Source organism: Megascapheus bottae, chromosome 12, assembly GCF_031878675.1.
Source record: "Megascapheus bottae isolate mThoBot1 chromosome 12, mThoBot2.hap1, whole genome shotgun sequence".
In the NCBI taxonomy this organism is placed as follows: domain Eukaryota; kingdom Metazoa; phylum Chordata; class Mammalia; order Rodentia; family Geomyidae; genus Megascapheus; species Megascapheus bottae.
In genome coordinates, this window is record NC_143520.1 from 26,874,717 (window position 1) to 26,889,085 (window position 14,369).

Here is a 14,369-nt window from a genome sequence, read left to right on the forward strand (position 1 = left end):
CAACCCAAGATACAGGTAGGAGTGAGATCATGAAATAGGTCAATGTCCTTTTCCTTTAAATGTATGGTACATGCAAAAGAGAATGGAAGAAAACTTGAGTTCCACAAATGAGTGTGGGCTTAATATAAAGATAGCACAACACAAGAATTGGGGCTGAATGTCACATGGCTTTCATTGCAGTTTACTTCCTAACACTTAATCTAGTCAAAATATTTTCCTTCACAACATTGCTACCTTCCAAATTACTCAGATGTTTAACTAACTTCTGCTGTCTAAATTTGTATCTGCAGTAAGGCACAGAGCATGCTTCAAGTGAAGGAACTCACACTCCAGGATACTGTGATGGTTGTGACAATTTAAGAAGCCACACATCACCTCCTTTGAGCTGTTCTGTGTTCTCTTTCCAGGGTTCAGCGGATTCCTATACAAGCAGGCCGTCTGACTCCGATGTCTCCTTGGAGGAGGACAGGGAAGCGATTCGGCAGGAGAGGGAACAGCAGGCAGCTATCCAACTTGAGAGAGCAAAGGTGACTTTCTGCCCCTTCTTTGATTCACCACTGGCCTGTTGCTTAGCTCAGCTGCTTTCCTCTGGCCTGTTTTCTCTGAAATATTTACTTTCTCATCATCCTCATTGTGTTCCAGACTGCCAAGAACTTTAGGACAGATTTCTGGTCCATTCACTCCTGAAGGAGGCACTAACATCTTCGGGGACCCTTCCACTGAGAACTATACCCTTTTATGTGTGATTTCATGAATTACTGATTGTTTCAGTTTGGCAATATATCACATTTGCCATGCCAGTGTTGGCTAAGAGCCTTCTAAGACATTAGCTTGTGTTCCCTGTTCTTGACTCTTCCTTGTCCTGTACATTTTCTGTCATACAGTTCACACGTGCCCTGCTGCTCTGTGTGTCTCCTCATTGGCTCTACTATTCCTGTATTTCTCAGTTGCAATCTCCCACCTCAAGTTCAGTGTGGAGCTCAGAACTTTAGTCGTGTTTGCTTCTATGAGAAAAGAGTCTTGCTATGTTGTTCAGGCTGCTCTAAACTCATGAGTTCAATGGATCCTTCTGCCTTAGCCTCCCAAGTAGCTGGGAGGACAGGTGTATACCATTGCCACTGGCTAAGTTAAGAACTCAAACAGTTCAGAGAAGTTGGGTGATAAGAGCCATTCCCCAATAGACCTTTAGCTAGCTTCCTCTACAGACCAGGAGTCAGCAAGAAGCAGACTACATGGCTCAGAACCACAGAGCCACTAGAGACCTCCCACCCCATATTTTTGTACCTTTTTTTGTCAGTGCATATATCCCTTTGTCACATGAAATTTTATGTGTCATACCAACATAAAGAACTGAGGTCATGGCCGATATATCTTTTGGTCTCAGGATAGACTTTTTCAGCATGTCGACCCAGGTTTTCTAAGTTTTAGGAGAAAAAACTCAAGACCAAATAAAGCAAATCTCTCTGAGAGTGATTAGGATACACAAGGTATCTTTGCTTAGATCCCAGTAGCACCTGTGCTGTGTGGAAGGAAGAAAATTTTCAGTAATGAGATTTTAACTTTACATTCATCATGCATTTCCTATATCCCAATGTGGAAGATATCTGTTACCATTTGAGACACATGGCTTCTTTTCTGTGCTGGTTCTGGAGCTTAAATTCAGGGCCTGGGCACTCATACTCAAGACTAGAGCCACAGCTCTACTTCATCTTTTTATGGTTCACTGGAGATAAGACTCCCACAGACTTTCCTGTCCAGGCTGCTTTCAACTGTGAACCTCAGATCTCAGCCTCCTAAATAGCTAGGATTTCAGGTGTGACGTATAGCTGACTAATAGCTTTTTATGACTAAAGAAGAAGGCAGGCTGTCCCTACCTCTGTTTATCCCTCCCCAGTATTTTAGGGGAACATTATTTATTCAGGAAGTACCACAGGAGAAAAAGAATCATTGGACCAATAGGACTAGATTATTTTCAGTGTCATCTCTACAAATTCTGGGTGTGGCCTGGGAAAGGAAACCCTGGCTGAGATCCCCCTTTGGAGAGTAATTTTCCCTACTTGCTGGTACTATTAGTCATTGCATGACACATTTCAACTTGCAGCGCACTCCTCCCGCCCTCACTTCTTCTTCTGTGGTTCTGTCCTCTCTAGTCTAAACCTGTAGCATTTGCTGTGAAGACGAATGTGAGCTACTGTGGCGCACTGGATGAGGATGTGCCTGTTCCAAGCACAGCCATCTCCTTTGATGCCAAGGACTTTCTACACATTAAAGAGGTAAATGTAGGCCATACTGCATCTATTAGCCTGATTAAAAGGCCAAAGTTGGGAATCAGCTCCTTGCCCAACTCACCCGAGAAGAGATATAAAGAACTGCCAGCAGAATGCCTTTTTCATTTCCTAGGCCTTCCATATCCAACCTCACCAAAATTGAGAAGCCAGAGATCATTGCCTATGTTATTACATACTTACAACCTGGGATCCTGAGCAACCTTTCAGATTATAGAACACATTTAGGACAGACTTGTGTCCTTCTACCCATTTTCTTCCATTGTTTGGGGTAAAACCAAGGGCCTTGTGTGTAGTTGGCAAGTGCCCTACCATGAAGCTCTACTCCCAGCCCAAGTTTTAACTCCTCTATGGCTGTGGAGCCATAGATCCAGCTTAGGAAAGCATGCCTACCCACAAGGCATATTTACAAGGGATATGATAGTTACAGGTTATATAATCCTCTGCAGTGTGATCCTGAAACCAATACCAGAATACATATCATTCAAAGACAGTACTCAATCTAAGAAAACGACAGAAGGCCAGGAAAATAGAGGCCTTAGATCTAGGAAGATTGAATAGTAACACCACACACTTCACTTATTCATCCTAGACACAATGAAATTCTACCCTCTATCAGATATTGTGCTGGACATTGGGAAATTAGATGCCATGATTGTCTCCATAAAGAGGGAGCTCAGAGTCTGTAGGAGGATGGGCTGGTGTGCATGGTTCCTATATAGAATGGCAAGTTCTGTTATGGGAAAAATTGTATGGGTGTTGTGGAATTCCAAAGAAAGCAGAGGAGGGGCTCTCTGGTGGGGAAGGGGAAGATTAGTAGACCAGAAAGCTCTACAGGGGGCTGGGAGAGGAGTGAAACCTGAGGAGTTGGGGCTGGGCCAGGAAGAGCATCAGGTGAAGGGGATAGCAGAGAGCTGTGCAGTGTGGTATGGAGTAGGGGCCTTGTCAGAAAGGTAAAGGCTAGACTGAAGAAAATCTTCTTGGACTATAGCAAGAAGCGTGGTCTTTATTACTAGGCAGTGGGCTAGAAAGTAATCTGAGATGGAGCACAGATGTGACCAGCCTTGTTTGTTAGAATAATAAAAGGAGGGAAGTGGGAATGGCAACATCTGATTCTCTAATACCCAGCACAAAGTCCAGACAGAGATGGAGAAAGAGTAAGAGGGGCAAGTAAGTATATAGGATTGGGGATTTCACATGGGTAGGGATAGTGGGGAAAGTAAGGGGAGAGGTCAGAAGGCAATTTTTTTAATATGCTTATTTAGAAGAATAGAAAGCAATTTCAACTGCTAGTATTAGCTATCCAAACAGAGAGGGCAGAGAAGGGAACAAGGGTAGGCGTAGTATTGAACTTCCTTTGAGCATGTGTAGTAGGGTCATGTGAATCTCTACATGAACATGCTTACCTCCATCATGTAAAGAGTTGAGGAAAAGAGCTAAATGTGCTCCTCCAAACTACTGGAATGACAGGAATACAGCACGATTCCTGGCACACATGTTGATATTAACAGCTGAGGGAGAGGAGAAGTAGATGAGAAAGGGAGAGATGGGCAAGGGAGTGGGTAAGTTGAGGGTATCCATGTCTACCTAAAAGACAGAGACCTTTGACCTGAACATATGCCTCTAATACCTGAATGGTTGATTCTGTCTCTGTTTTCCAGAAATGACCAAGCTATATTCATTAGTTAACACTCATTTCCAAGGAGACACATGTTAAAAAGAAAAGAGTCAGGCACCAACGGCTAAGGCCTACAATCCTAACTACTCAAGAGGCTGAGATCTGAAGATCATGGTTTGAGACTAGACAGGAAAGTCTGTGAGACTCTTATTTCCAATTGACCACAAAAAAAGCTGGAAGTGGAGCTGTGGCTCAAGTGGCAGAGTATTACCCTTGAAATGAAAATGGAGGGGGGTAAAGAGGGGGCTGGAGGAAGGAAGTAAGGGGTTGCTCAGGACAGTGCCCAGGTCCTGAGTTCAAGCCCTAGGACCAGCACAATAAACCTGGACTAGAAGCATGGCTCAAGTGGTATAGGGTGGGTAGTGCCAGAGATAAGTAACAGTGAGAGGCCCTGAGTGCTCTGAGTTCTAGCCTCCAGACCAGTACTCCCAAAAAGAGTCAGAGAATTCCTTCCATGTTGCATGCATACTCTGTCAATGTTCCACTAATCTATCCATATTTTTATTATTATCTTAATTGGAAATATCTATGTGGTATAGTACGAGCATTTGATATAACAAATAACAAATCAGACTAGTTAACATTGCCAGCTCTTTTAACTCTAAAATTTTTTGATTGTCAAATAATAATTGTACACAGTTATGATTATAGGGTGATATTTTATTTTTTCATATATTTTATTGTAACTATAATTGATAGAAGGGTTACATTATATTTACCAGACAGAAGGTGCATTACTTCACAAACATTGATACCCTTTCTCATGTCTTGGTCTCCATTTCCCTCCCTCCACCCCCAGGGTGGTATTTTACTACATAGATACACTAGTACTGTTCAAACCAGTATAACTAACATTTTTCTCTCCTTGTCGTTACTTTGAGTTTAAAGCCTTTTAGGCTTCTCTATCAATATTTTAACTTGTCCTGTCAGTTGCTTTTGGATCTATATGCTTCTTTGATCAGAGACTTTCTCTTCCATCTGGCAGCTAGATGTGTGGTATTGAACCAGTCATCTTATATAGATCAGAGACATTTCTTTTCAGATGTTGGAAGATCTGATTTAAAAAAAAAATCTTAGAAAGAGAAAGTGGTCATCACTTTAGAGAAATCAAAATGGTAAAGATTGGACCAACACTATAAGATGACCTTCCAAGAAAGCTGGCACAAACTCCCAGAAATCAATACTACAGATGAACACATACGTATAATTGTTAAGTTTCAGCCTTGCCTCTCATGTCTGTCACCTACAAGGCCCTCTCTACTGTTCTAAGTACTTTCTCAGCAATGAAGAAGCTTAAGAAAAGAGCTACAGCTAGGCTTTTTGTCCCATCAGCCAAATCATGACTGACTTAAACTCTTTTTTTTTCCCATATATTTTTATTGTAATTAATAGAAGGGTTACATTATATTCACCAGATAGAAGGTGCATTAATTCACATACATTGATACCCTTTCTCATGTCTTGGTCCCCATTAAACTCTTAAAATTTACATGGCAACTTCCTTCTAAGTAGCTTGAAGAACTTTCACTCACATTGAGTCATTCCCCTGTTGTACTTTCGCCCTATCCTAGAACCAAGTTAAACAAAACATTTGGGAAATTGCATTAGACATTTTAGGAAGCCCTTAGAAGGTCACTTGGGTACTGTTTAACAAATTAGTATTCCAGTGGGCTAATTTCATTTCAGGAAATCACTTAAACCCTAGGAAATGATGACTCATGGTCTGTTTTGTTGCCATCACAGAAAAATTTAAATTCCAGACCTGTGTACTGACTGAAGATTCTAATAGAATCTGTTTGCTTTTTCTTAATTACAAAATAAACAGACCTGTTATTTCAGGCATGTTATCCTGAAATTAGAGACAGGAACATGGGGGAAAACTAAGGTCTAGGTCTGTTCAAGATTTTATATGAGGTCATCTCCTAGTCCTTTCAATGCAGGCTCCTGCTTCATACCAGACAGGCCTCAGGCAGGAGCTTGCACATAATAAAGTCCAAATTTTCCTATATCATTTTCTTTGGAGTGTGAGACTGTGACTCAGAATTACTGAAAGTTACTCAGAATTTCTGGCTGCAATGATTCTATGAAACCCTCCATTCTTCCATCAAAAGGTTTCAGAATCAGATGAATAGAAATTCTGCTTTCCTCTGAGTTAAGCCAAGAGTCCCACATCCATTTGTTACATTTTGAAAATACACAGGTAGATAATAATCAGAGAGAGTTACTCTGCCCAACATTGATAATGACAATAAAGGAAGCATTAGTGATCTTCTTTTAAGGGGCTTAAAAAGCAAGATTAATAACTGTTTCTAGAAATGACTAAGCAGAAACTTTCCCTTGAGGCAGATGACCTGGATGAAGTAGCTTTCATCTCTAATATCCAGCAAATTAATAATTACAGATGCAGCTTTGTTGACCCACTGAATAAGGCCCTCCCTGCTGACAGTCTCTTCCACGTCAGTGGAAACCTTTGTGAAAATGTGCTTTTCATGTTTATTTGTCTTGAAACTTTTAGTGGAAATCTTGGAGCTCTTGTTGGGATCCAGGCATAATTTTATATACAAACACATAACATTCCCAGACTTTATAAGACTAACTTATTTTATTCAAGTGGTAAGATGGGCCTTAATGTAGCAAACCTATATTTGAGAAAGAGTAGAGTGCTGAAAATATCATAGAATTTTTGCCTGAAAGTTTGTTCTTTTGTTTTTTTGTTCGTGATGAGGCTTGAACTCTGGGTCTGGGCACTGTTCCTAGGCTCTTCAGCTCAAGGGTAGAGCTCTACTATGTTGAGCCACAGCGCCACCTCCTATTTTCTGGTGGTTAATTGGAGATAGGAGTCTCACAGACTTTGGTGCCCAGACTGGCTTTGAACCATGATCCTAAGGTCTCAGCTTCCTGAGTAGCTAGGATTACAGGAATGAGTCACCAGCGCCCAGCTGAAAGTTGTTTTTATTTTTAAGTAAGTAACACATTATGGGATGTATTTTAGCTGAGACATTTCTGTTTTGGTTTCATTGATATAAATTTTCATAAAAATCTATTTAAGAATATCTAGGGCTTTCTTAATAAGGACCAGGAAGATCTGATGTCTAAGATCCAACACAACTATACTTTCTTGTTTGTCTTTGTCTGAGGTTATTTTCACAGTAGGATAACCAGTTTAAGTTGTTGCCACAATGATCATATAGCTTATAATACCTATGTGAACCACAACAGGAAAAGTTTGCACAATCCCACTTTAGTTGTCTTTGAGCCTAAAAGAATAAACTGTACTATAATAAAAGTAGTATTTATATATAACACAATCAATATGATATGTACATATGTATAATATAAGTAATATTTATATATAATTCATTCAAAAAGAGATGGCATATTATGTAAGCAGTGTTCTGTTCTGGAGCCTTGAATTAATTATTAGAATGTGAGGATATATAATTACTATTTGTGTGTGTGTGTGTGTGTGAGGGTGTGTGTGTGTGTGTGTGTGCATATCCTAGGGCTTGAATTCAGGATCCGCATGCTATCTCTGAGCTTTTTTGCTCAAGGCTAGGGCACTGACACTTGAGCAACAACTCCGCTTTTAACTTTTTTGGTGGTTTAATGATAAGAGTCTCAAGGACTTTCTTGCCAATTGCAGTCCTCAGATCTCATCCTCCTGTGTAGCTAGGATTATAGACTAGACGTGAGCCACCAGCACCCAGCTGTGAATTACTATTGATAGAAGTTTTCTTTCTGCATTTCAGAAATATAACAATGATTGGTGGATAGGAAGGCTGGTAAAAGAGGGCTGTGAGATTGGCTTTATTCCAAGTCCACTGCGACTGGAGAACATACGGATTCAGCAAGAGCAAAAGAGAGGACGTTTCCATGGAGGGTGAGTCCATCCTTTCTATGTGATCAGCCTGCCTGCTTTCCATCCCTTCCCTTTCCATCCCTCCTTCCCTCCCTCCCTCCCTCCCTCCCTCCCTCCCTCTCTTCCTTCCTTCTCTATTTTATATCCATTCTTCATTTCCTCCTTCCTTCCTTTTTTTCCTTCCCTCTCTTCCTTTATAACTCTTTCTGAAGGAAACTGGGATGATATATATTTTTTTTCTTTATACATTTTCTTATTTCTTTTTTAATTTGCTTATTAAGTTAAAATATTTGCTTTTAAAGCAAAAGTTAGCTTTCTGCATCTGTTCTGTCTCTGAGATTGTTATGGAGGTTGAATTTCATGTCCTCATTTCGTACTGAAACCCACTGCTCTAAATCCACATGAATGTCACAGGGGAGAGTTTCCCATGGGTTTAGCAATCCTATCTCAAAACCTAAGCTTTCCTCTGCAAGAACTAAGCAAAATGTTCAATCTCAGAACTGCAAATGGGTGGGTTCTGATGTGGCCCAATGTGGTGGCTTTCCTTCGTTCACTTTAAGTGCTCTCTGTCCATTTGGCATGGGATATGATCACAATACAAAAACTTTCTCCCCTCAGGCTTCTTGTGGCATCCATTGATCCTGGTCCTGGGGTAAATACATGATCATATTCTGATGGGTCCGCTTCTAGATAGCTAGTGAAACAGCCACATAGACCTGAGTACGAATAGTGAAAGGTTATAGGAATACAGATAGAACCCTGGTCTGAAGCATTGGTTAGATATGTGCATCAAATAGATGCAGTTCTTTTGGGCTGGGAGTTTAGCCTAGTGGTAGAGTGCTTGCCTACCATGTACAAAGATGATTCCTTGGTACCACATACATAGAAAAACATGTCTATAGGTCATTCTTACTTCTTCAGAGAAGACTCTCTAAGTCTTTGGCCCATCTTTTAATGGGATGGTTTTTTCTTTGGAGATTAGTTTGGGAGTGATTCAATTTTTTGAGCTCTTGATAAATTTTAGATATGAGGCCTTCGTTAGTTGTATGGTTAATAAAGACCTTTTCCTACTCTGTAGGCTTTCTAGTTAATTTGCTAGCTATGTCCTTGCCATACAGAAGCTCTGTAGTCTAATGCAGTCCCCTTATCCAGACATTCTCTGATTTGTTGTATTCTTGGTCCTTATTAAGACGGTTTCGACCTGTGCCAAGGAGACCTACTGTATCTCCTATTCCTTCTTGTAAAGTTTTCAGTGTATCTGCTTTTACCTCGAGGTCTTTGATCTATTTGGAGTTAATCCTGGTGCAGGGTGACAAAGAAGGATCCAACTTTAGTTTTCTGCATGTGCTTAACCAGTTCTGCCAGCACAACTTGTTGAAGAGGCTGTCTTTCTTCCATTCTATTTTTTTTTTGGCTCCCTTATCAAAGATTAGGTGGCCATAGGTCTGTGGGTTAATATCTGGTTCCTCAGTTCTATTCCATTGGTCTTCAAGCCTGTTCTTGTGCCATTACCAAGCTGTTTTGGTTACTATAGCTCTGTAAGAGAGTCTAAAGTTTGGTATTGAAATTCCTCTTGTGCTGTTCTTTCTGCTAAGAAGTGTTTTTGTTACACAGCATCTTTTATTATTCCATATGAAATTTTGGATTGCCTCTTCTATTTCTTTAAAGAATGCCATTGGGATATTGATGGGTATTGCATTGAATTTGTAGATAGCCCTTGGCAAGATTGCCATTTTTAAGATGTTAATTTTTCCAATCCAGGAGCATGGGAAGTTTTTCCATTTCCTCAGTTCTGCTTTAATTTCCTTTTTCACTGTTTTTAAGTTTTCATTAAAAGGTTCATTTACATTCTTAGTTAAGTTAATTCCTAGGTACTTTATTTTCTTTGAGGCTATTGCAAAAGGAGTTGCTTTCCTGATTGTTGCCTCATGCCTCTCATTGTTGGCATAAAGGAAGGCGGTTGATTTTTGAGGGTTAATTTTATACCCTGCTACCTTGCCATAGTTTTGAATCAGTTCAAGCAGCTTGGAAGTGGAGTTTATAGAGTTCTTTAAATACAGAATCATGTCAATAGATGCAGTTCTTTAAAAAATGTTTTTGGTCCTTTCTTGGCTTGAACTCAGCTAGTTTCTGGGCACTGTATCTGAGCTCTTTTTGATCAAGGCTAGCATTTTACAACTCTAGAGTCACAGCACCACTTTGGTTTTCTGGTGGTTAATTGGAAATGAGTCTCCTACACACTTCCTTGCCTCGGCTGGCTTTGAACCATGATCCTGAGATCTCAGCTTCCTGAGTAGTATGAACCACTGGGTCCTGAGACTTGAGCTTTGCCTGGGTGCTGTCCCTGAGCTCTTCAGCTCAAGGCTAGCGTTCTGCTACCACTTTGAGTCACAGCGCCACTTCTGGGTATTTTGGTGATTAATTGAGATAAGAGTCTCATGGACTTTCATGCCTGGGCTGGCTTTGAACCTCAGTCTTTAGATGTCAGCCTCCTGAGTAGCTAGGATTACAGGATTACAGATGTGTGCCACCAATGCCTGGCTCTGGTACTTTTTAATTAACATAAACAAACAAACAAACAACAACAAAATGTTGCTAGGCTGGTCTTGAACTACTATTCCTTTAACCTCAGTTATCCCTGTTCTGTGATTACAGGTATGTACTACCACCTGACAGAAAGCAGGTCTTTCTCTTGACATCTAACCTTCTTTCTGTTGGACCCTTTTGTATTTCAAAAACATTCTTTCAAGTTCCTTTTGCTTTTGTCCAAATGGGACACTTTTCCAGATTAATAGAAAATTGAAGTATAGTAGGCCCCACTTTTAATTATTAGTAGTACGTTTTAGTATATAACATGCCTGAACTCTTGTGAATTATTAGTTTTTTAAATTGTATTTTATTGTTGGGTTGATGTAAAGAGGAGTTATTAATGTTCTCACTTCCTCTGTTCTAGACTTTTTGTCTTCATTGCTTTTCTTTAAATACACTGGAAACCCATGTTTACATCAGAACCTTTGCATTTGTTTTCCTCCTATTAGAACACTTATTTTTTTCATGTTTTCTCCAGCACACTTCTTCAACTCCTTCTGAGTTTTGCTAAATATCACATTTCCAATGATCCCTTTCTGGTTCCCTGTGTATTTATAAGTATTCCCACTCTATTCCCTCTACCCTTCCCAGATACAGATATCTTGATTGTATTTATTGCTTTCAGAAATATGATACATTTCTCTTGCTTATTACTAGTATCTCCCACTAGACTGACTCACTAAGGGTAAGGAGTTTGCTTCTTCCCACTGTAGTCTTCCTAGTTTCTAGATCAAGAACATGGAACCATTATTTGTTAAATAAGATAATAAATGAATTATGGTCATTGTTTCAAAATTTTACTAGTACTACTACTAATATTCCATAATACTGTTGTATATATGTATGAAAGTATGTATATACGTATATAATACAGATGTCTGTATGTGTGTGCCTGTGTGTGTGTGCATGTAAACGGAAGCTTACTTTGGGGCAGAAATAATAGTAAAACCAAAAGCTCTTTGACAGGATATTCCTATATCATTATGGCACCCCTGTGAACTACAGATAGCTTCTGTGATACACATGAGGATACATGGGGATATACCAAGGTACCATAGGTGGCAAGGCCAGGATGGGTCTGTATCATTTTCCTCAGCACTTAATAGGCAAAGACACGTGAGACGTAGGCAAGTAAGCTCCTCAGGACCAGTGGAGGCCCCTGGGAGCCTTGCGAGGCATACATGAGACCAATGTTAAAAAACTTGCATTTCAGGTCACAGACAATATTTGTCTGGCCTTATTGTCAATTCTACAATTCTAACTGAGTTTTTTTTTTTTTGAGATGAGTTTTGTGGACTTTCTTGCCCAGGCTATCCCCAAGCTGGCTTTGAATTATGGTCCTCACATCTCAGCATCCTCATTAGCTAGGATTATAGGCATGAGCTACCAGCACCCAGTCTTATTGCAAGTTATTCTTAATGCTAACCCACAACAATTAGAAATGGTTCAGATATGTCTTCTTGCTTGTTTTGAGCTGTTTGACTTCAGCCTGGTACATTAGTGACTGTTGCTAGATAAGCAGGCAGTTTACAAGGACATTCCTGACAAGAATTATTTTGCCTGATTCCTGCACTGAATAACTGAAAGCAATGTTTTGCAAAGTATTCCTTGGTCTCTATTAGGTCTCCACTTTCTCTAAGAATAAGGTCAAAGAAAACATTCAAACAGATTCTTCAAGTTCTTCTCTCTAAAAAGATTTGGTATGTTTTGAATTATTTAATACAGTGAAGGCAGGAGAAGCTTTGTATTCTCAGTTTATTATTTCAAAGAATCCAGGGAGCAAGTTTTAAGTTCCTTTGTATATTCTAGGAAATCGAGTGGAAATTCTTCTTCAAGTCTTGGAGAAATGGTATCAGGGACATTTCGTGCAACTCCTACGTCAACAGGTGAGAGCTTTAGTTTGACTTTCTTTAATGAAATATATTCCTTCTTAATATTGTAACATCTTTACAAGCATTTTTTACTAATTTGCAAACAAATTTGAAGCTTATTGAATATTTCATTGTTCATTTTATTTTTATGGCACTTTGATTCGATTTAAACAGTACTAGTGGTGAATAAGAAAATCAAATCCCTATAGTTTTGAAACTCTTAATTTAATTATGTAGCCAATAATGTCCATTGTGTAAATCAATTCACAAGTCAGTTATTCTACTGAAGAATACAAGAGACTTTAAGATGGTGAGAACAATTAGGTTTTTTTTTTAAGTTGTAGACATTTAGGACGATGTTCATTCTCCACATGGACATGTGTTTGGGCAGATGGGTTTGTGAACATTAGGAAGGTTACAGGAGAGAAAGAGGTAAGGCCCAAAGATCTTGATTGTCTTTTTAGAAAATAGACAGGTAAACCCAGGAATCAATGGCAGCGATGGGGTGGCAGACTCAAAGATTTGGTCTGTTTTTGGAAAGATCACATGCTGTAAATTCTAAAGATGAATTTCATTCTGGCCTAGAATGGAGGCAGCATTAGAACATATAGAATTACTAATAATTGCTAACTTGCAGGTTATTACTAATAATTGCAGGTTCTAAGCTCTGTTCTGGATGTCAAAACTGGGTTGGTTCTGGAACAGTGCTAAAGATCTGGTCCTTCTTCCTGAGAATCTTTCCTGGTCTCATGGCTCTGAGCCAAACTATACATCTAGGTGTCCTTCACATAAGAAATGCTTGGATGGTGACAAAGTCACAGTGTGTTTTGCCTCATTTACATTTGCTGAACATCCAGGGCATTGTAGCTTTTTACTATCACAAATAGGAAACAAAACAAAACAAAATGGGGAAAACAGGCTATCAGTTGATTTGAAGTTGAAAGCAACTCATTTTATTCTAGAAAATGAAACCTACAAAGTTCTCTCCTGAGTCACCAAAGTTATAAATACAAAAAACTAGTAATTGAGGCAATATTCTTTTTTTAATAGTCCCTTTTGCTATTCTGTTAGAAGGCAAATTCTGTTGGTAACAAATTGTTATTCTGTTCCTTTTCTATTAACCTTGATTGTCCTTTGCACACTTTTGTGCTGTGCTCAGCCTGGGAACAGCCCGGGATCAATAGCTAAAACTTCCATTGCTTCTGTGAGCACCTGTGAGCTCCCCTGCTCCACACAAAGTGAAGGCGCAAAGTCATTTCTATAGGAAGGAAGTTAGTTACATTTCCCCTGACTTCAAAAGTATAAGTGCAGATGAAATAACAGCAGTGGGTGACAGGGACTTTATGAGGATAACTATAAGGACGAATGGGTCCCTTCTCCCATCTTTTAAACTCATGTGCTATCATTTACAGCGATTACATATTTTGATATGGCTCTCATTGTTGTCTTTTAGCAAAACAGAAGCAAAAAGTGGTAAGTTGTACTTCCTTTTTAAATTTACTGTTAAGGTTCCTTTACATACATGCCTGCCACACTCCATTTCAGAGACCACCCAGTGGCTATAAAGTAAGGGATGAGCCTCTTGGTGGGGAGGTGGTAACCATTTTTCATTCAACCTAAGAATTACGGATGTCATGGCTGCCAAGACGGTGTGCTCCACCTCACCTTGTCATGTATATCAAATCATCTTTTTCAGACGGAACACATTCCTCCTTATGATGTTGTGCCATCGATGCGTCCGGTGGTGCTAGTGGGGCCGTCACTGAAAGGTTATGAGGTACAAACATCATCTGTTATCATCTGTTACTCTTTATTTCTTGACTGAGAACCCAGGAAATGGTTCCTTGGGCTCCTGCTGCTCAGGGTCTGTTTGTAGATAGCAACTAAGGAAAGCTATTTGTCACTGTGTGATGGCGGGTCGTACGAGGTGAGGCGCCTGTGGTACTTGACCCTCTTTTTTTGCTTCTCAGGCACATGTTTCATCTTTTATATATCACATTGTTTAGAAATAGCCCCTCAAAATTCTGGTGAAAGAGTCGCTCTGTATTAAATTAAAAGAAAAAGACCTTATTTCTCTCAACCATTCC

At 39.7% G+C, this 14,369-nt stretch overlaps 1 protein-coding gene across 5 annotated transcripts in view; it reads left to right on the plus strand.

The window, feature by feature from the left end:
• Cacnb4 (calcium voltage-gated channel auxiliary subunit beta 4) overlaps window positions 1–14,369 on the plus strand; it is a 244,120-nt gene that overhangs the window by 191,139 nt on the left and 38,612 nt on the right. For 4 of the 5 annotated variants that reach the window (XM_090342841.1, XM_090342842.1, XM_090342844.1 and 1 more), the window contains 6 exons: window positions 408–527; window positions 2,151–2,273; window positions 7,713–7,843; window positions 12,221–12,297; window positions 13,736–13,755; window positions 13,979–14,059. In XM_090342841.1, coding sequence (XP_090198967.1) covers window positions 408–527; window positions 2,151–2,273; window positions 7,713–7,843; window positions 12,221–12,297; window positions 13,736–13,755; window positions 13,979–14,059 — 552 coding nt within the window. Of the gene's footprint in view, window positions 1–407; window positions 528–2,150; window positions 2,274–7,712; window positions 7,844–12,220; window positions 12,298–13,735; window positions 13,756–13,978; window positions 14,060–14,369 lie in introns of those variants that run through there. The other variant, XM_090342845.1, reaches the window with a different exon arrangement.